Source organism: Oncorhynchus nerka, linkage group LG8, assembly GCF_034236695.1.
Source record: "Oncorhynchus nerka isolate Pitt River linkage group LG8, Oner_Uvic_2.0, whole genome shotgun sequence".
Taxonomy (NCBI): Eukaryota; Metazoa; Chordata; class Actinopteri; order Salmoniformes; family Salmonidae; genus Oncorhynchus; species Oncorhynchus nerka.
Genome location: NC_088403.1, coordinates 17129483 through 17149993, shown reverse-complemented (window position 1 = coordinate 17149993; position 20511 = coordinate 17129483). Strand labels below are relative to the sequence as shown.

Genomic DNA, 20511 nt, shown 5'->3' with positions numbered 1-20511 from the left:
TGAGACTGGGCTGAAGGAAGGGTGAACATCTCTTGTGTTCTCTTACTCTCCCTCTTTCTGTCCTATCTTTCTGGCCTTTTGAAAGAGGTTGTCCTCACTCGCCTGTGTGTGTATGTGTGTTTGTTAGAGCTGGGGGACGGTCAATCAGAAAAGACATGAATGTGTAAACAATGCACACCACAATTTCCAATCAACCCCTACAGCACCCACACTGTCATCAGAGAGAGATGTATCAACCTCCTACAGCACCCACACTGTCATCAGAGAGAGAGATGTATCAACCCCTACAGCACCCACACTGTCATCAGAGAGAGATGTATCAACCCCTGCAGCACCCACACTGTCATCAGAGAGATGTATCAACCCCTACAGCACCCACACTGTCATCAGAGAGAGAGATGTATCAACCACTACAGCACCCACACTGTCATCAGAGAGAGATGTATCAACCCCTACAGCACCCACACTGTCATCAGAGAGAGATGTGTATCATCAGCACCCCCTGTCATCAGCACCCACACTGTCATCAGAGAGAGATGTATCAACCCCTGCAGCACCCACACTGTCATCAGAGAGATGTATCAACCCCTACAGCACCCACACTGTCATCAGAGAGAGATGTATCAACCCCTACAGCACCCACACTGTCATCAGAGAGAGATGTATCAACCCCTACAGCACCCACACTGTCATCAGAGAGAGAGCAGCCCACACTGTCATCAGAGAGAGATGTATCAACCCCTGCAGCACCCACACTGTCATCAGAGAGAGAGATGTATCAACCACCTACAGCACCCACACTGTCATCAGAGAGATGTATCAACCCCTACAGCACCCACACTGTCATCAGAGAGATGTATCAACCCCTACAGCACCCACACTGTCATCAGAGAGAGATGTATCAACCCCTACAGCACCCACACTGTCATCAGAGAGAGATGTATCAACCACTACAGCACCCACACTGTCATCAGAGAGAGATGTATCAACCCCTACAGCACCCACACTGTCATCAGAGAGAGATGTATGTATCAACCCCACTGTCATCAGCACCCACACTGTCATCAGAGAGAGATGTATCAACCACTACAGCACCCACACTGTCATCAGAGAGAGATGTATCAACCCCTACAGCACCCACACTGTCATCAGAGAGAGAGATGTATCAACCCCTACAGCACCCACACTGTCATCAGAGAGAGAGGTGTATCAACCCATACAGCACCCACACTGTCATCAGAGAGAGAGGTATCAACCCCTACAGCACCCACACTGTCATCAGAGAGAGATGTATCAACCCCTGCAGCACCCACACTGTCATCAGAGATGATCAACCCCTACAGCACCCACACTGTCATCAACCACCTACAGCACCCACACTGTCATCAGAGAGATGTATCAACCTCCTACAGCACCCACACTGTCATCAGAGAGATGTATCAACCCCTACAGCACCCACACTGTCATCAGAGAGAGAGATGTATCAACCACTACAGCACCCACACTGTCATCAGAGAGAGATGTATCAACCCCTACAGCACCCACACTGTCATCAGAGAGAGATGTATCAACAGCACCCACACTGTCATCAGAGAGAGATGTATCAACCCCTACAGCACCCACACTGTCATCAGAGAGAGAGATGTATCAACCCCTACAGCACCCACACTGTCATCAGAGAGAGATGTATCAACCCCTACAGCACCCACACTGTCATCAGAGAGAGATGTATCAACCCCTGCAGCACCCACACTGTCATCAGAGAGAGATGTATCAACCCCTACAGCACCCACACTGTCATCAGAGAGATGTATCAACCCCTACAGCACCCACACTGTCATCAGAGAGAGATGTATCAACCCCTACAGCACCCACACTGTCATCAGAGAGATGTATCAACCCCTACAGCACCCACACTGTCATCAGAGAGAGATGTATCAACCCCTGCAGCACCCACACTGTCATCAGAGAGAGATGTATCAACCCCTGCAGCACCCACACTGTCATCAGAGAGATGTATCAACCCCTACAGCACCCACACTGTCATCAGAGAGAGATGTATCAACCCCTACAGCACCCACACTGTCATCAGAGAGAGATGTATCAACCCCCTACAGCACCCACACTGTCATCAGAGAGAGATGTATCAACCACTACAGCACCCACACTGTCATCAGAGAGGTGTATCAACCCCTACAGCACCCACACTGTCATCAGAGGGAGATGTATCAACCCCTACAGCACCTACACTGTCATCAGAGAGATATGTATCAACCACTACAGCACCCACACTGTCATCAGAGAGAGATGTATCAACCCCTACAGCACCCACACTGTCATCAGAGAGAGATGTATCAACCCCTACAGCACCCACACTGTCATCAGAGAGAGATGTATCAACCACTACAGCACCCACACTGTCATCAGAGAGAGATGTATCAACCACTACAGCACCCACACTGTCATCAGAGAGATGTATCAACCACTACAGCACCCACACTGTCATCAGAGAGAGAGGTGTATCAACCCCCTGCAGCACCCACACTGTCATCAGAGAGAGATGTATCAACCCCTGCAGCACCCACACTGTCATCAGAGAGATGTATCAACCCCTACAGCACCCACACTGTCATCAGAGAGATGTATCAACCCCTACAGCACCCACACTGTCATCAGAGAGAGATGTATCAACCCCTACAGCACCCACACTGTCATCAGAGAGAGAGAGATGTATCAACCACCTACAGCACCCACACTGTCATCAGAGAGATGTATCAACCCCCTACAGCACCCACACTGTCATCAGAGAGAGATGTATCAACCCCCTACAGCACCCACACTGTCATCAGAGAGATGTATCAACCCCTACAGCACCCACACTGTCATCAGAGAGGTGTATCAACCCCCTACAGCACCCACACTGTCATCAGAGAGATGTATCAACCCCTACAGCACCCACACTGTCATCAGAGAGATGTATCAACCCCTACAGCACCCACACTGTCATCAGAGAGAGAGATGTAATCAACCCCTACAGCACCCACACTGTCATCAGAGAGAGATGTATCAACCCCTACAGCACCCACACTGTCATCAGAGAGAGATGTATCAACCCCTACAGCACCCACACTGTCATCAGAGAGAGAGAGAGATGTATCAACCCCTACAGCACCCACACTGTCATCAGAGAGATGTATCAACCCCTACAGCAACCACACTGTCATCAGAGAGAGATGTATCAACCCCTACAGCACCCACACTGTCATCAGAGAGAGATGTATCAATCCCCTACAGCACCCACACTGTCATCAGAGAGAGAGATGTATCAACCCCTACAGCACCCACACTGTCATCAGAGAGATGTATCAACCCCTACAGCACCCACACTGTCATCAGAGAGAGAGATGTATCAACCCCTACAGCACCGACACTGTCATCAGAGAGATGTATCAACCCCCTACAGCACCCACACTGTCATCAGAGAGAGATGTATCAACCCCCTACAGCACCCACACTGTCATCAGAGAGAGAGATGTATCAACCCCTACAGCACCCACACTGTCATCAGAGAGATGTATCAACCCCTACAGCACCCACACTGTCATCAGAGAGAGATGTATCAACCCCCTACAGCACCCACACTGTCATCAGAGAGAGATGTATCAACCCCTACAGCACCCACACTGTCATCAGAGAGAGAGATGTATCAACCCCTACAGCACCCACACTGTCATCAGAGAGATGTATCAACCCCTACAGCACCCACACTGTCATCAGAGAGAGATGTATCAACCACCTACAGCACCCACACTGTCATCAGAGAGGTGTATCAACCCCTACAGCACCCACACTGTCATCAGAGAGAGATGTATCAACCCCTACAGCACCCACACTGTCATCAGAGAGATGTATCAACCACTACAGAGTCGAAGAGAGTGAGGCAGAGAGAGCGAGAGAGAGAGAGGGAGTCGAAGAGAGTGAGGCAGAGAGAACGAGAGAGAGAGAGGGCGTCGAAGAGAGTGAGGCAGAGAGAGCGAGAGAGAGAGAGAGGGAGTCGAAGAGAGTGAGGCAGAGAGAGCGAGAGAGAGAGGGAGTCGAAGAGAGTGAGGCTGAGAGAGCGAGAGAGAATAAATTAATGAGAGAAAAATATAGAGAGAATGAATGAGAAAGAAACAGAGAAAGAGAGAGACCATCCCACATAATGTGGAGGTAAAAGGGAGTAGAAATAACAGACGAACCAAGGCTCCGCCGGGCCCCTCTATACTACTATCCTGCCATCAGACAATAGCACCACTATGGAGCTAGGCAAGACCCTGACGAGACAAACTCCGTCGAGCCAGCACAGTTATCACCGGGGTCTTCGACGTTTCCAAAACTCTGTCTTGGGGCCTCCCATGGGTGCACGTTTTAGTTTTTGCCCTAGCACTACACAGCTGACTCAAATAATCAACGCTTGATGATGAGTTGGTTAATTGATTCAGCTGTGTAGCACTGAGGCAAAAACCAAAGCCTGCACCGAGGTGGGGCCCCTGGACCGGGTTTGGGAAACCCTGTTGTACACACATTCACAGACAAGACGGCATCCGACTGACATACACTGTATAGAAGGACATGGCATGGAGATTGGCAAGCTAGTGAAAGTCTAACGTCATCAGATTGGGTTTTGGGGGGATTGAGGTAGTCTAGTCATCAGATTGGGGTTTGGGGGGATTGAGGTAGTCTAGTCATCAGATTGGGGTTTGGGGGATTCAGGTAGTCTAGTCATCAGATTGGGGTTTGGGGGATTGAGGTAGTCTAGTCATCAGATTGGGGTTTGGGGGTTCAGGTAGTCTAGTCATCAGATTGGGGTTTGGGGGATTGAGGTAGTCTAGTCATCAGATTGGGGTTTGGGGGTTCAGGTAGTCTAGTCATCAGATTGGGGTTTGGGGGTTCAGGTAGTCTAGTCATCAGATTGGGGTTTGGGGGTTCAGGTAGTCTAGTCATCAGATTGGGGTTTGGGGGTTCAGGTAGTCTAGTCATCAGATTGGGGTTTGGGGGATTCAGGTAGTCTAGTCATCAGATTGGGGTTTGGGGGATTCAGGTAGTCTAGTCATCAGATTGGGGTTTGGGGGGTTCAGGTAGTCTAGTCATCAGATTGGGGTTTGGGGGGATTCAGGTAGTCTAGTCATCAGATTGGGGTTTGCGGGGTTCAGGTAGTATAGTCATCAGATTGGGGTTTTTGGGGGATTGAGGTAGTCTAGTCATCAGATTGGGGTTTGGGGGGATTGAGGTAGTCTAGTCATCAGATTGGGGTTTGGGGGGTTCAGGTAGTCTAGTCATCAGATTGGGGTTTGGGGGGTTCAGGTAGTCTAGTCATCAGATTGGGGTTTGGGGGGATTGAGGAAGTCTAGTCATCAGATTGGGGGTTTGGGGGGTTGAGGTAGTCTAGACTTTGATTAGGTGTCTTGAGCCTTTTGGTTTACAGTCCAACGAGTCCATAAAATGACCTTGTATTGTTTTATGTTTGGTCAAAATATATTGATATATTGAAGTCTCCAGAAAAATACCTGAAAGGACATGTCAAGGTCCCTTATAATGCCTCTGGTAGAAGAGCACTGATAACATCGCAGGGGTGAACTGGTAAATAAAAGGCTGGGCTAACAGTGTTCAATATATAAGCTGACAACGCTACTTTACTGTATTGGTACATAAACGCTTTCCACCACATCAGAAAGGTGTGCAAAGGGTGTTCATCATACACTATATTCCTGTTAATATCAAAACACCAGTCATATGTCAGTGGTGTTGGAGGACACTGGTGGACATTTGGTGAGGGATTTATTGACCTAAAGTGCATTCAGAAAGTATTCAGACCCCTTGACTTGTTCCACATTTGATTACATTACAGCCTTATTCTAAAATGGATTATATTACTTTTTCCCCTCATCAATCTACACACAATAACCCATAATGACAAAGCGAAAACAGGTTTTAAATGTCAAATAAATAAAATAAAATGTATTTACATAAGTATTCAGAACCTTTGTTATGAGACTCAGAATTGAGCCACCTGTGGTAAATATGCAAAAGCACACACCTGTCTATATAAGGTCCCATAGTTGACAGTGCATGTCAAAGCAAAAACCAAGCCATGTTAAAGGAATTGTCTGTAGAGCATTGAGTCAGGATTGTGTTGAGGCACAGATCTGGGGAAGGGTACCAAAAAATGTCTGCAGCATTGAAGGTCCCCAAGAACACAGGAGCCTCCATCATTCTTAAATGGAAGACGTTTGTAACCACCAAGACTCTTCCTAGAGCTGGCCACCCTGCCAAACTGATCAATAGGGGGCGAAAGGCCTTGGTCAGGGAGGTGACCAAGAACCCAATTGTTACTCTGACAGAGCTCTAGAGTTCCTCTGTGGAGATGGGAGAACCTTCCAGAAGGACAACCATCTCTGCAGCACTCCACCAATCAGACCTTTATGTTAGAGTGGCTAGATGGAAGCCACTCCTCAGTAAAAGGCACATGACAGCCCGCTTGGAGCTCGCCAAAAGGAACCTAAAGACTCTCAGACCATGAGAAACAAGATTCTCTGGTCTGATGAAACCAAGATTGAACTCTTTGGCCTGAATGCCAAGTGTCACGTCTGGAGGAAACATGGCACCATCCCTACAGTGAAGCATGGTGGTGGCAGCGTCATGCCGTGGGGATGTTTTTCAGCGGCAGGGACTGGGCGACTAGTCAGGATCGAGGGAAAGATGAACGAAGCAAATTACAAGAAATCCTTGCTGAAAACCAGACAGAGCTTGAGAGGATCTGCAGAGAAGAATGGGAGAAACTCCCCAAATACAGGTGTGCCAAGCTTGTGGCGTCATACCCAAGAGGTAATCGCTGCCAAAGATGCTAGTAAAGGGTCTGAATACTTATGTAAATTAGATTTTTAATTTTTATAAACTGGCAAAAATGACTAAAAACCTGTTTTTGGTTTATCATTATGGGATACAGTATTGTGAGTAGATTGATGAGGATAAAAAAATGTTTTTATCGATTTGAGAATAAGGTCGCAACGTAAAATAATGTTGAAAAAGTCAAGGGGTCTGAATAGTTTCTGAATGCACTGTACCCCCTCCCATCTGGTCCTCTCACTCACTCATGGGGTGTAGATTGGTGCAGTTCTGTATGCTGGTTGAACATGCAGAACAGAGGGGGAGAAAGGGAGCGAGAAAGAAGGACTGCAGAAGAGAGGTACAGCGAGAGAGAGGGACAGAGGGCAGGAAGACAACGATTACACATTGATCCGTCCAAATAAAGCTGTCCTGTGTCCTTCTGAGACACAGCCTCCCACTGAATAACTTAGATTATCTCTCTCTCTCTACATTGATTTGCCCTCCTCTTCTCTCATCCTCTTTGCTATTTCTAGCCCTTTGTCTCCCCTCTCTATCCTTCCGTCCTGTTTATCCATCTCTTACCCTGTCTTTCTTGTCCCCTTCCTGTGTGTATGTCTCACCTAGCGAAGTCCAGGTCGGCCTCTCTAGACATGGTGATGTTGGTGAGGTTCTGCTGCAGGACAAAGATGTTCCTACACATCTTCTTGATGCCAGACTCACTGATCCTCTTAAAGTACTGGGCTCCATTGATCAGAATACAGGAGATCAGGTGGCCAAGACCTACAGACAGAGAGACAGAGAGACAGACAGACAGAATACAGAGAGGGAAGAGAGGAGAGAATAGAAGAGAGAGGGGGAGAGAGAGTGCGAGAAGGGGAGAGAGAGGGAGACAGAGAGCACAAAAGAGAGAAGAGACAGAGAGAGAGCGAGACGAGAGTAGAGAAGAGAGAGATAAGAGAGAGATGAGAAGAGAAGAGAGAGAGAGGAGAGACGAGAGGAGAGAAGAGAGAGACGAGAGAAGAGAGAGACGAGATGAGAGAAGAGAAGAGAGAGAGGAGAGACGAGAGGAGAGAAGAGAGAGATGAGAAGAGAAGAGAGAGAGAGAGGAGAGAAGAGAGAGACGAGAGAAGAGAGAGATGAGATGAGAGAAGAGAAGAGAGAGATGAGAGAAGAGAGAGACGAGATGAGAGAAGAGAAGAGAGAGAGGAGAGACGAGAGAGACGAGATGAGAGAAGAGAAGAGAGAGATGAGAGAAGAGAGAGACGAGATGAGAGAAGAGAAGAGAGAGAGGAGAGACAAGAGAAGAGAAGAGAGAGAGGAGAGACGAGAGGAGAGAAGAGAAGAGAGAGAGGAGAGAAGAGAAGAGAGAGACGAGATGAGAGAAGAGAGAGAGGAGAGACAAGAGAAGAGAAGAGAGAGAGGAGAGACAAGAGAAGAGAAGAGAGAGAGGAGAGACGAGAGGAGAGAAGAGAAGAGAGAGAGGAGAGAAGAGAAGAGAGAGACGAGATGAGAGAAGAGAAGAGAGAGAGGAGAGACAAGAGAAGAGAAGAGAGAGAGGAGAGACAAGAGGAGAGAAGAGAGAGACGAGAGAAGAGAGAGATGAGATGAGAGAAGAGAAGAGAGAGAGGAGAGACAAGAGGAGAGAAGAGAGAGAGGAGAGACGAGAGAGACGAGAGAAGAGAAGAGAGAGAGGAGAGACAAGAGGAGAGAAGAGAGAGAGGAGAGACGAGAGAGACGAGATGAGAGAAGAGAAGAGAGAGATGAGAGAAGAGAGAGACGAGATGAGAGAAGAGAGAGAGGAGAGACGAGAGGAGAGAAGAGAGAGATGAGAAGAGAAGAGAGAGAGGAGAGACAAGAGGAGAGAAGAGAAAGTGCAAGAGAACGTGAAGAGAGGGAAAACACATACCAGTCACATACTGCAGAATACATCCCAGTAGTCAACACTTTTATTGATCACCGCAGTGGACATTTGTACCCCAGAAAGACACAGGGACAATACAGGCACACATTGACCTGAGCACAGTCCGGTGAAACAAGTACATTAAGCCAATAGAATCAATATAATTACATTCTCAACACATGACATTATCATGGACGACCCACAACAACAGACTTACCTTCAAAGATGTACTGGAACTTGTGCTGCTGCAGCGCGGCGCCCATCACCTCCTCGATGGCGCTGATGTCCTTGTTGAGTTTGACCACCAAGGGGTCGTAGTCCATGCTCTCCACGTTGGCCACTATGGCATAGTTCCCCTGCTTGGCCAGGGGAATCAGGTAGTGGAAACAATGCACTCTGAGAGGAAAGAGAGACAGATGAGGAGAGATAGATGAGGGCAAGAGAGAGGAGAAACAGATGAGGAGAGAGGAGAGATAGATGAGGGGAAGAGAGAGGAGAAACAGATGAGCAGAGAGGAGAGACAGATGAGGGGAAGAGAGAGGAGAAACAGATGAGCAGAGATAGATGAGGGGAAGAGAGAGGAGAAACAGATGAGCAGAGAGGAGAGACAGATGAGGGGAAGAGAGAGGAGAAACAGATGAGCAGAGATAGATGAGGGGAAGAGAGAGGAGAAACAGATGAGAAGAGAGGAGAGACAGATGAGGAGAGACGGATGAAAAGAGGAGAGAGACAATATTGTTGATGTGTGTTTAGTCCAACCAAACCCTGCAGGTAGATGAAGTCATGATGTTGATGGAATCAGCTTAGTGTTACTTATCACAGGCATTTTGCTGATATCATTCATTATGATAAGTAGCCTATTCTAGACCAATGAGAAGTTTGAAATGAAATTACTTTGCTAATATGGGTGATTGTTAAATGGGACAATTGATGTCCCATTAACTAGTATATAAAGGAGAATGAAAACGCGGTGGTGGAAATGTATCGCTCAGCTCTACTGGGATGTTTGACTGAATTCATCCACCATGTAACTATCAGGACAGATTGTGATATGTAGATATCAGTCTACTGTAACTTAATCAAATGTCTCCCCTCCGCCTCTGTCTTTCAACACATTTGTCCAAGCGTGACGTTCTAATCCAAGAGCCACCATGGGAGTGCTTAGTTTCCCTAAACACCTGACTGCTACATGATCTCTGGCTGCTCACACCTTAATCAGAACCCCCAAAAACAACCTTCATCAGAACCACCAAAAACCACCTTCATCAGAACCCCCAAAAACCACCTTCATCAGAACCCCCAAAAACCATCTTCATCAGAACCCCCAAAAACCATCTTCATCAGAACCCCCAAAAACCATCTTCGGCCCCGGTGGCTATTAAAAACATGAGTGGAGACATAAAACCAACACCCTCTCGCCTCTCTCCTTCTCTCTCCCTTCCTTTCCCACCCCCCTCTCGCACTCCTTCCCTCTCGCTCTCTCTCTCCCTTCCTTTCCCACCCCCCTCTCGCACTCCTTCCCTCTCGCACTCCTTCCCTCTCGCACTCCTTCCCTCTCGCACTCCTTCCCTCTCGCTCTCTCTCTCTCCCTTTCTTTCCCACCCCCTCTCACACTCCTTCCCTCTCGCTCTCTCTCTCCCTTTCTTTCCCACCCCCTCTCCCACTCCTTCCCTCTCGCTCTCTCTCTCCCTTTCTTTCCCACCCCCTCTCACACTCCTTCCCTCTCGCTCTCTCTCTCCCTTTCTTTCCCACCCCCTGTCCCACTCCTTCCCTCTCGCACTCTTTCCCTCTCGCACTCCTTCCCTCTCGCACTCCTTCCCTCTCGCTCTCTCTCTCCCTTTCTTTCCCATCCCCATCCCCCTCTCGCACTCCTTCCCTCTCGCACTCCTTCCCTCTCGCACTCCTTCCCTCTCGCTCTCTCTCTCCCTCCCTTTCCCACCCCCTCTCACACTCCTTCCCTCTCGCTCTCTCTCTCCCTTCCTTTCCCACCCCCTCTCGCACTCCTTCCCTCTCGCACTCCTTCCCTCTCGCACTCCTTCCCTCTCGCTCTCTCTCTCCCTTTCTTTCCCATCCCCACCCCCTCTCGCACTCCTTCCCTCTCGCACTCCTTCCCTCTCGCTCTCTCTCTCCCTTCCTTTCCCACCCCCTCTCGCACTCCTTCCCTCTCGCACTCCTTCCCTCTCGCTCTCTCTCTCCCTTTCTTTCCCACCCCCTCTCGCACTCCTTCCCTCTCGCACTCCTTCCCTCTCGCTCTCTCTCTCCCTTCCTTTCCCACCCCCTCTCGCACTCCTTCCTTCCCTCTCGCACTCTTCCCTCTCGCTCTCTCTCTCCCTTTCTTTCCCACCCCCTCTCACACTCCTTCCCTCTCGCTCTCTCTCTCCCTTTCTTTCCCACCCCCTCTCCCACTCCTTCCCTCTCGCTCTCTCTCTCCCTTCCTTTCCCACCCCCTCTCACACTCCTTCCCTCTCGCACTCCTTCCCTCTCTCTCTCCCTTTCTTTCCCATCCCCACCCCCCTCTCACACTCCTTCCCTCTTGCCCTCTCTCTTTTTCTCCTTCTCTCTCTCCCTTCCTTTCCCACCCCCCTCTCACACTCCTTCCCTCTCACACTCCTTCCCTCTCTGCATCTCTCTCTTTCTTCCTCTTACGCTCCTCTTCCTGATGGCATCATTTGCCACCCTTACTGTCGGGGGAAATGTGGTTGATGGGTAAAAGTCAATAAGGCGTGGAGTAGTAGAGAGCAGTGCAGAGCTCAGGGAGGGTTTCTCGCCCCCTCTCTTTTTTCAGGGCGATCATAAACATTACTGCAGAAGCTAAACAATATCTCAGAGCCATGATGAGGGATGGAGGGATAAAGAGAGGAAGGAGGAGATGGAGGGATAAAGAGAGGAAGGAGGAGATGGAGGGATAAAGAGAGGAAGGGGGAGATGGAGGGATAAAGAGAGGAAGGGGAGATGGAGGGATAAAGAGAAGGAGGTGATGGAGGGATAAAGAGAGGAAGGAGGAGATGGAGGGATAAAGAGAGGAAGGAGGTGATGGAGGGATAAAGAGAAGGAGGTGATGGAGGGATAAAAGAGAAGGGGGAGATGGAGGGATAAAGAGAGGAAGGGGGAGATGGAGGGATAAAGAGAGGAAGGGGGAGATGGAGGGATAAAGAGAGGAAGGGGGAGATGGAGGGATAAAGAGAGGAAGGAGGAGATGGAGGGATAAAGAGAGGAAGGAGGTGATGGAGGGATAAAGAGAGGAAGGAGGTGATGAGGGATAAAGAGAGGAAGGAGGTGATGGAGGGATAAAGAGAGGAAGGAGGTGATGGAGGGATAAAGAGAGGAAGGAGGTGATGGAGGGATAAAGAGAGGAAGGAGGTGATGGAGGGATAAAGAGAAGGAGGTGATGGAGGGATAAAGAGAGGAAGGGGGAGATGGAGGGATAAAGAGAGGAAGGAGGAGATGGAGGGATAAAGAGAGGAAGGAGGAGATGAGGGATAAAGAGAGGAAGGAGGAGATGAGGGATAAAGAGAGGAAGGAGGAGATGGAGGGATAAAGAGAGGAAGGAGGAGATGAGGGATAAAGAGAGGAAGGAGGAGATGAGGGATAAAGAGAGGAAGGATGAGATGGAGGGATAAAGAGAGGAAGGAGGAGATGGAGGGATAAAGAGAGGAAGGGGGAGATGGAGGGATAAAGAGAGGAAGGAGGAGATGGAGGGATAAAGAGAGGAAGGAGGAGATGGAGGGATAAAGAGAGGAAGGAGGAGATGGAGGGATAAAGAGAGGAAGGAGGAGATGGAGGGATAAAGAGAGGAAGGAGGAGATGGAGGGATAAAGAGAGGAATGAGGTGATGGAGGGATAAAGAGAGGAAGGAGGAGATGGAGGGATAAAGAGAGGAAGGAGGAGATGGAGGGATAAAGAGAGGAAGGAGGTGATGGAGGGATAAAGAGAGGAAGGGGAGATGGAGGGATAAAGAGAGGAAGGAGGAGATGGAGGGATAAAGAGAGGAAGGAGGAGATGGAGGGATAAAGAGAGGAAGGAGGTGATGGAGGGATAAAGAGAGGAAGGAGGTGATGGAGGGATAAAGAGAAGGAGGTGATGGAGGGATAAAGAGAGGAAGGAGGAGATGAGGGATAAAGAGAGGAAGGAGGAGATGGAGGGATAAAGAGAGGAAGGCGGAGATGGAGGGATAAAGAGAGGAAGGAGGAGATGGAGGGATAAAGAGAGGAAGGAGGAGATGGAGGGATAAAGGGAGGAGGGAGGTGATGGAGGGATAAAGAGAGGAAGGGGGAGATGAGGGATAAAGAGAGGAAGGAGAAGATGGAGGGATAAAGAGAGGAAGGAGGAGATGGAGGGATAAAGAGAGGAAGGAGGAGATGGAGGGATAAAGAGAGGAAGGAGGAGATGGAGGGATAAAGAGAGGAGGGAGGTGATGGAGGGATAAAGAGAGGAAGGAGGAGATGAGGGATAAAGAGAGGAAGGAGGAGATGGAGGGATAAAGAGAGGAAGGAGGAGATGGAGGGCTAAAGAGAGGAAGGAGGTGATGGAGGGAAAGAGAGGAAGGAGGAGATGGAGGGATAAAGAGAGGAAGGAGGTGATGGAGGGCTAAAGAGAAGGAGGTGATGGAGGGATAAAGAGAGGAAGGAGGAGATGGAGGGATAAAGAGAGGAAGGAGGAGATGGAGGGATAAAGAGAGGAAGGAGGTGATGGAGGGATAAAGAGAAGGAGGTGATGGAGGGATAAAGAGAGGAAGGAGGAGATGGAGGGATAAAGAGAGGAAGGAGGAGATGGGGGCTGTTGATGGAGAGAGAGTTGGTTGTTTTCTGGGTCTGGTTAGAGAGGAAGGAGGTGATGGGGCTGTTAGGGGCTGTTGATGGAGAGAGAGTTGGTTGTTTTCTGTGTCTGGTTAGAGAGGAAGGAGGTGATGGGGCTGTTAGGGGCTGTTGATGGAGAGAGAGTTGGTTGTTTTCTGGGTTTGGTTGGAGAGGAAGGAGGTGATGGGGCTGTTAGGGGCTGTTGATGGAGAGAGAGTTGGTTGTTTTCTGGGTCTGGTTGGAGAGGAAGGAGGTGATGGGGGCTGTTAGGGGCTGTTGATGGAGAGAGAGTTGGTTGTTTTCTGGGTCTGGTTGGAGAGGAAGGAGGTGATGGGGCTGTTAGGGGCTGTTGATGGAGAGAGAGTTGGTTGTTTTCTGGGTTTGGTTGGAGAGGAAGGAGGTGATGGGGCTGTTAGGGGCTGTTGATGGAGAGAGAGTTGGTTGTTTTCTGGGTTTGGTTGGAGAGGAAGGAGGTGATGGGGCTGTTAGGGGCTGTTGATGGAGAGAGAGTTGGTTGTTTTCTGGGTCTGGTTGGAGAGGAAGGAGGAGATGGGGGCTGTTAGGGGCTGTTGATGGAGAGAGAGTTGGTTGTTTTCTGGGTCTGGTTGGAGGATCACTTGTTTTAGACGTTAATGGGTGAACTCACTGGATCTGCAGGGAGACATTGGTCTGAATGTATTATTAGATTGTCTTGCACTTGTTTAACCCCCTACAGTTGACTGACATACTGGTGCACCAATCTAAGTCATCTCAGTTTTATTTTTTATCCCATCACAATCCATCAGTTTAAGCTAGAGATATCTGTTTTATTTTATTGGATGAGTCTCAATCCACCACCATTGTCACACTTCCTCATCTGCAGTGAAAGGTGGCAGAGCTAGAGTGGCGTTAGTCAGACCATGAGACATCCCAAACACGATGGTGGTCTCCACAAGTGTCAGGGTACTCGTCTGAAGTCGGGACCGTCCATTTGCCAACTTCTGTTTGTAGTGTCTGAACATTTTGGGCTACACACGAACTAGTCTGAAGGAAACAGATGTTGTGCCTACCCCATAAAAGGGGTTAAATATGTATTAAAAAATATATATATATTTCCTGAGCTTCCTTATATCTCCTAGATATAGGACAGACACTTCAAAACCTTATTCCTTATCATGTATTTTGTGACTGTTTTATGAATGTGTTATCAATGTGGGGTATGGTACTAAAGCCTAAATTCAATATGTTATCGAATAATAATCATATACACACACCTAAAGGGGATGTATAAATAAAAACGATTGTCCTGCCACTTGGTGAGCTATAAAGATGAAGGATGGGGCTGAACGAATGTAACCGCTCTCTATTCATAGGTGGAACTACATGGTAGTCTGACAGAACATCAGCCTGCTAACTCATAGGTGGAGCTACATGGTAGTCTGACAGAACATCAGCCTGCTAACTCATAGGTGGAGCTACATGGTAGTCTGACAGAACATCAGCCTGCTAACTCATAGGTGGAGCTACATGGTAGTCTGATAGAACATCAGCCTGCTAACTCATAGGTGGAGCTACATGGTAGTCTGATAGAACATCAGCCTGCTAACTCATAGGTGGAGCTACATGGTAGTCTGACAGAACATCAGCCTGCTAACTCATAGGTGGAACTACATGGTAGTCTGACAGAACATCAGCCTGCTAACTCATAGGTGGAACTACATGGTAGTCTGACAGAACATCAGCCTGCTAACTCATAGGTGGAGCTACATGGTAGTCTGACAGAACATCAGCCTGCTAACTCAGTCTGCCCCCACTCAGGACCAGGACTGAACAACACTGTGAAACCATTGAGAGGAAGATTCTAGAAATCACGGTTGTGTTCACTAGGGACTAAATAAAAGAAAACGGAGTGAAGCGGGCGGTAGTATGATCTGTACTTGACCAATAGGAAAAGGTCATTGTGAACATGACCAATAGGAAAAGGTCATTGTGAACATGACCAATAGGAAAAGGTCATTGCGGACATGACCAATAGGAAAAGGTCATTGCGAATATGACCAATAGGAAAAGGTCATTGTGAACATGACCAATAGGAAAAGGTCATTGTGAACATGACCAATAGGAAAAGGTCATTATGAACATGACCAATAGGAAAAGGTCATTATGAACATGACCCAGGCTGGGTGTTTATCCTGGAGAGTCCATGTCCGTACGTACCTGACCTCCAAGTGGAGGACCAGCAGACAGCGGTCAGCGATGTCCTGGAAGGCCCTGGACAGGTCAGTCAGAGTCTGGAGGATCTGGTCCCTGCTGCGGACGCTCTCATTGGTCACCTGGGGGTCCGAGCCTGGAGATCCACCTGATATCACACACACACACACACACACACACACACACACACACACACACACACACACACACACGTTACATTATAGCTAAATATAAAAAATACCACAGCAGTGTTTCCCACACCTCTCTTCGAGTACCCAGGACCATTCCACAGCTCATCTCGAGAACCCAGGACCATTCCACACCTCATCTCGAGAACCCAGGACCATTCCACACCTCATCTCGAGAACCCAGGACCATTCCACACCTCATCTCGAGAACCCAGGACCATTCCACACCTCATCTCGAGAACCCAGGACCATTCCACACCTCATCTCGAGAACCCAGGACCATTCCACACCTCATCTCGAGAACCCAGGACCATTCCACACCTCTTCTCGAGAACCCAGGACATTCCACACCTCTTCCCAAGAACCCAGGACCATTCCACACCTCTTCCCGAGAACCCAGGACCATTCCACACCTCTTCCCGAGAACCCAGGACCATTCCACACCTCTAAGACAAAAGAGAACTAAGACGAAAGAGAACTAAAGAGAACCAGGGAGAACTAGGACGAAGGAGAACCAGGGAGAACTAGGACGAAGGAGAACTAAAGAGAACCAGGGAGAACTAAGACGAAAGAGAACTAAAGACAACCAGGGAGAACTAGGATGAAGGAGAACTAAAGAGAACCAGGGAGAACTAGGATGAAGGAGAACTAAAGAGAACCAGGAAGAACTAGGATGAAGGAGAACTAAAGAGAACCAGGGAGAACTAGGATGAAGGAGAACTAAAGAGAACCAGGAAGAACTAAGACGAAAGAGAACCAGGGAGAACTAGGACGAAGGAGACCCAAAGAGAACCAGACATAATGAGTTGATGTAATCCAGAACTAACACACTTAATTCAACTAATGAAGGGATTGATGAGACGATGATCAGTTGAATCAGGTGAGATTGGACTGTAATACATCAAATAGGAGTAACAGCAGTGAGAACTCAAGGAGAGGTTTGGGACACTGTGCTACACATCTGAAGACCTTCTACAGTCCTTCAGAAAGTCCGTTCAGTCCTTCAATCCATGTGCTGAGACACCAAGTCTGTGTCTGCATTGTGATCCATGCAAAGGAGCTGTGTGTGTGTGTGTGTGTGTGTGTGTGTGTGTGTGTGTGTGTGTGTGTGTGTGTGTGTGTGTGTGTGTGTGTGTGTGTGTGTGTGTGTGTATAAAGAGCATTCAGACCACCAGGTGTAAATCAATGGCTATGAATTAGAGGGGAGTGGAAGGAGAGAGAAATTGGCCCTGTCACTCATATGTGAGTCTATTTGGGCAATGAGGCGGTGGGGGGTGTGGTGTGTGTTGGGAGAGAGACTGCTGAGTGGAAGAGGGGTGGTGAGGGCTAGCGATCGATTGGCTGCAGTCAGGGCCAGCACCCCAGTTACTCCCTCAGCCCTTGTGAAGGTCATACGGATGAGAGCACGTAGCAGGCAGGACGGCAAGCCCACTCAAAGACCCAAACACACACTGACAGAGTGAGGAAGGAAGTAGTTGAAACTGCAGCTGAGCAACGCAGGCCAATATCCCCTGTTGACAGAGGTCCTTAGTGGAGATATTTCCTACAGATTCAAGACTATACAAGTTTTAAACTCTCTGATTTGATTCTTAAAAAACTAGAAACAGGAACTAAATTCTCTAAATCATAGAAATACTCAAAGCTCTGTATCTACATTATGCACATTCTGACAAAGTCACATGTTGACTTATTTGGGAGTCACATCACATGAGATGTCTCCAGTACCCTGCCTCGTTCCCATTAACTCAGTATCCTGCCTCGTCTCCATGTCCCCAGTACCCTGCCTCGTCTCCATGTCTCCAGTACCCTGCCTCGTCTCCATGTCCCCAGTACCCTGCCTCGTCTCCATGTCCCCAGTACCCTGCCTCGTCTCCATGTCCCCAGTACCCTGCCTCGTCTCCATGTCCCCAGTACCCTGCCTCGTCTCCATGTCTCCATGTCCCCAGTACCCTGCCTCGTCTCCATGTCCCCAGTACCCGGCCTCGTCCCCATTAACCCAGTACCCTGCCTCGTCTCCATGTCCCCAGTACCCTGCCTCGTCTCCATGTTCCCAGTACCCTGCCTCGTCTCCATGTTCCCAGTACCCTGCCTCGTCTCCATGTTCCCAGTACCCTGCCTCGTCTCCATGTCCCCAGTACACTGCCTCGTCTCCATGTTCCCAGTACCCTGCCTCGTCCCCATTAACCCAGTACCCTGCCTCGTCTCCATGTTCCCAGTATCCTGCCTCGTCTCCATGTTCCCAGTACCCTGCCTCGTCTCCATGTCCCCAGTACCCTGCCTCGTCTCCATGTTCCCAGTACCCTGCCTCGTCTCCATGTCCCCAGTACCCTGCCTCGTCTCCATGTCCCCAGTACACTGCCTCGTCTCCATGTTCCCAGTATCCGGCCTCGTCCCCATTAACCCAGTACCCTGCCTCGTCTCCATGTCCCCAGTACCCTGCCTCGTCCCCATTAACCCAGTACCCTGCCTCGTCTCCATGTTCCCAGTACCCTGCCTCGTCTCCATGTCCCCAGTACACTGCCTCGTCTCCATGTTCCCAGTACCCTGCCTCGTCCCCATTAACCCAGTACCCTGCCTCGTCTCCATGTTCCCAGTACCCGGCCTCGTCTCCATGTTCCCAGTACCCTGCCTCGTCTCCATGTTCCCAGTATCCTGCCTCGTCTCCATGTTCCCAATACCCTGCCTCGTCTCCATGTTCCCAGTATCCTGCCTCGTCTCCATGTCCCCAGTACACTGCCTCGTCTCCATGTTCCCAGTATCCGGCCTCGTCCCCATTAACCCAGTACCCTGCCTCGTCTCCATGTTCCCAGTACCCTGCCTCGTCTCCATGTCCCCAGTACACTGCCTCGTCTCCATGTTCCCAGTACCCTGCCTCGTCCCCATTAACCCAGTACCCTGCCTCGTCTCCATGTTCCCAGTATCCTGCCTCGTCTCCATGTTCCCAGTACCCTGCCTCGTCTCCATGTCCCCAGTACCCTGCCTCGTCTCCATGTTCCCAGTACCCGGCCTCGTCTCCATGTTCCCAGTACCCTGCCTCGTCTCCATGTTCCCAGTACCCTGCCTCGTCTCCATGTTCCCAATACCCTGCCTCGTCTCCATGTTCCCAGTACCCTGCCTCGTCTCCATGTTCCCAGTATCCTGCCTCATCTCCATGTCCCCAGTATCCTGCCTCATCTCCATGTCCCCAGTATTCTGCCTTGTCCCCATTAAAGCCAAACTAAGTGGCTGAAGATAAGCTGAGACCCCATTGGCTTAGACAAACACAGGGAGGCCAAGTGACACAGTCCTCCAATCAACTGAGCAAACACTGCTCACAAGCAGTGTGTGTGTGTGTGTGTGTGTGTGTGTGTGTGTGTGTGTGTGTGTGTGTGTGAGAGAGAGAGAAAGAGAGAGATGGACATGGAGATTGCTCTTTCTATTAAGACAGGGGTGTGTGGGCACCAGCTGTGTGTGTGTGTGTGTGTGTGTGTGTGTGTGTGTGTGTGTGTGTGTCTATCCTATGTGGGTGGAGGTTATTGAGAGAGATAAAGGTGCAGGATGGACACTGAGGACAATGCTTGGAGGAGAAGAGACTAATATAGAAATGCTAATGAAAAGTAACTGCTATGTGCAAAGCTCTGGAGCGCTGACTGCAGTGGCAGGAAGGAACAGGGGGCTGCACAGACAAAACAACAGGTTTCTCTGAATTTGAAATCTTAAAAAAAGCATCTGATGACTTTGGCAGAAATCGGGCATTGATGCCAGTTAGGTCTGCATCAATGTAGGTAAAGACTCATTGAACAGGTAGTCCAGTGTAAACACCGAACAAGGCAGCCTTTCATTCTCTTCAACAAGAGGTTATATGTTATACAGGGACTTCAACAGTTTGTGAAGGAAAACAGATCCTTCAGAGCTATACACTGTAGATCAGGGGTAACTCCACTCTGACCCTGAGGTCTGGAGCCTGCTGGTTTTCTGTTCTACCTAATAACTAATTGCACACACCTGGTGTCCCAGGTCTAAATCAGTCCCTGGTTACAGGGGACAGTGGAACAATGAGGCAGAACTGTCTTGGAGGTCCAGAGGTGAGTTTGAGGGCTGTGTAGCAATAGTGCTTTGATCCAACCCTAATTAAGATCCAGTTCAATAACGTAAACATATCCAACACATTCACATGACCTTGATGATAATAACAGAACCGACTCACCCCAACAACACGTGCTAATGGAAACTGCAAATAGACCAGATGTGTTTGTCTGGGGATGAAAGCCAATAGAAATAGGAGAGAAGCACATCTTGACCACACCAAGGTTGAACCAAACTCACCAACAACACCACTTCTGTTCTCTCAGCTTTCTCCCCAGATTAAGGATAAGATCATATAACATAACCAGCTTTTAAAATTCAATATTGGTGCACAATTTAAACCAATAGTATCAAAGTGATGCAAAAGGTACTCGTGGAACGACCCGGCAATCCTCGTCTTAGATATCCGCCTGCAAAAACAAGACTCTATTTTGGTCCAAGTGTTCAGAAACCGGAAATACTGCAGTATCATGGTTAGAGATGAGTCTGAATGCTGATCCCCTGA

At 49.0% G+C, this 20511-nt stretch overlaps 1 protein-coding gene across 2 annotated transcripts in view; it reads right to left on the bottom strand.

Annotated features, from left to right (window-relative positions):
- exoc4 (exocyst complex component 4) overlaps positions 1 to 20511 on the bottom strand; it is a 323186-nt gene that overhangs the window by 29752 nt on the left and 272923 nt on the right. For both annotated transcript variants that reach the window (XM_065021455.1, XM_065021456.1), the window contains exons 15-17: positions 15760 to 15901; positions 8985 to 9163; positions 7488 to 7647 (exon numbers count right to left, since the gene is read on the bottom strand). In XM_065021455.1, the coding sequence (XP_064877527.1) occupies positions 7488 to 7647; positions 8985 to 9163; positions 15760 to 15901 (481 nt within the window). The remainder of the gene's footprint in view (positions 1 to 7487; positions 7648 to 8984; positions 9164 to 15759; positions 15902 to 20511) is intronic.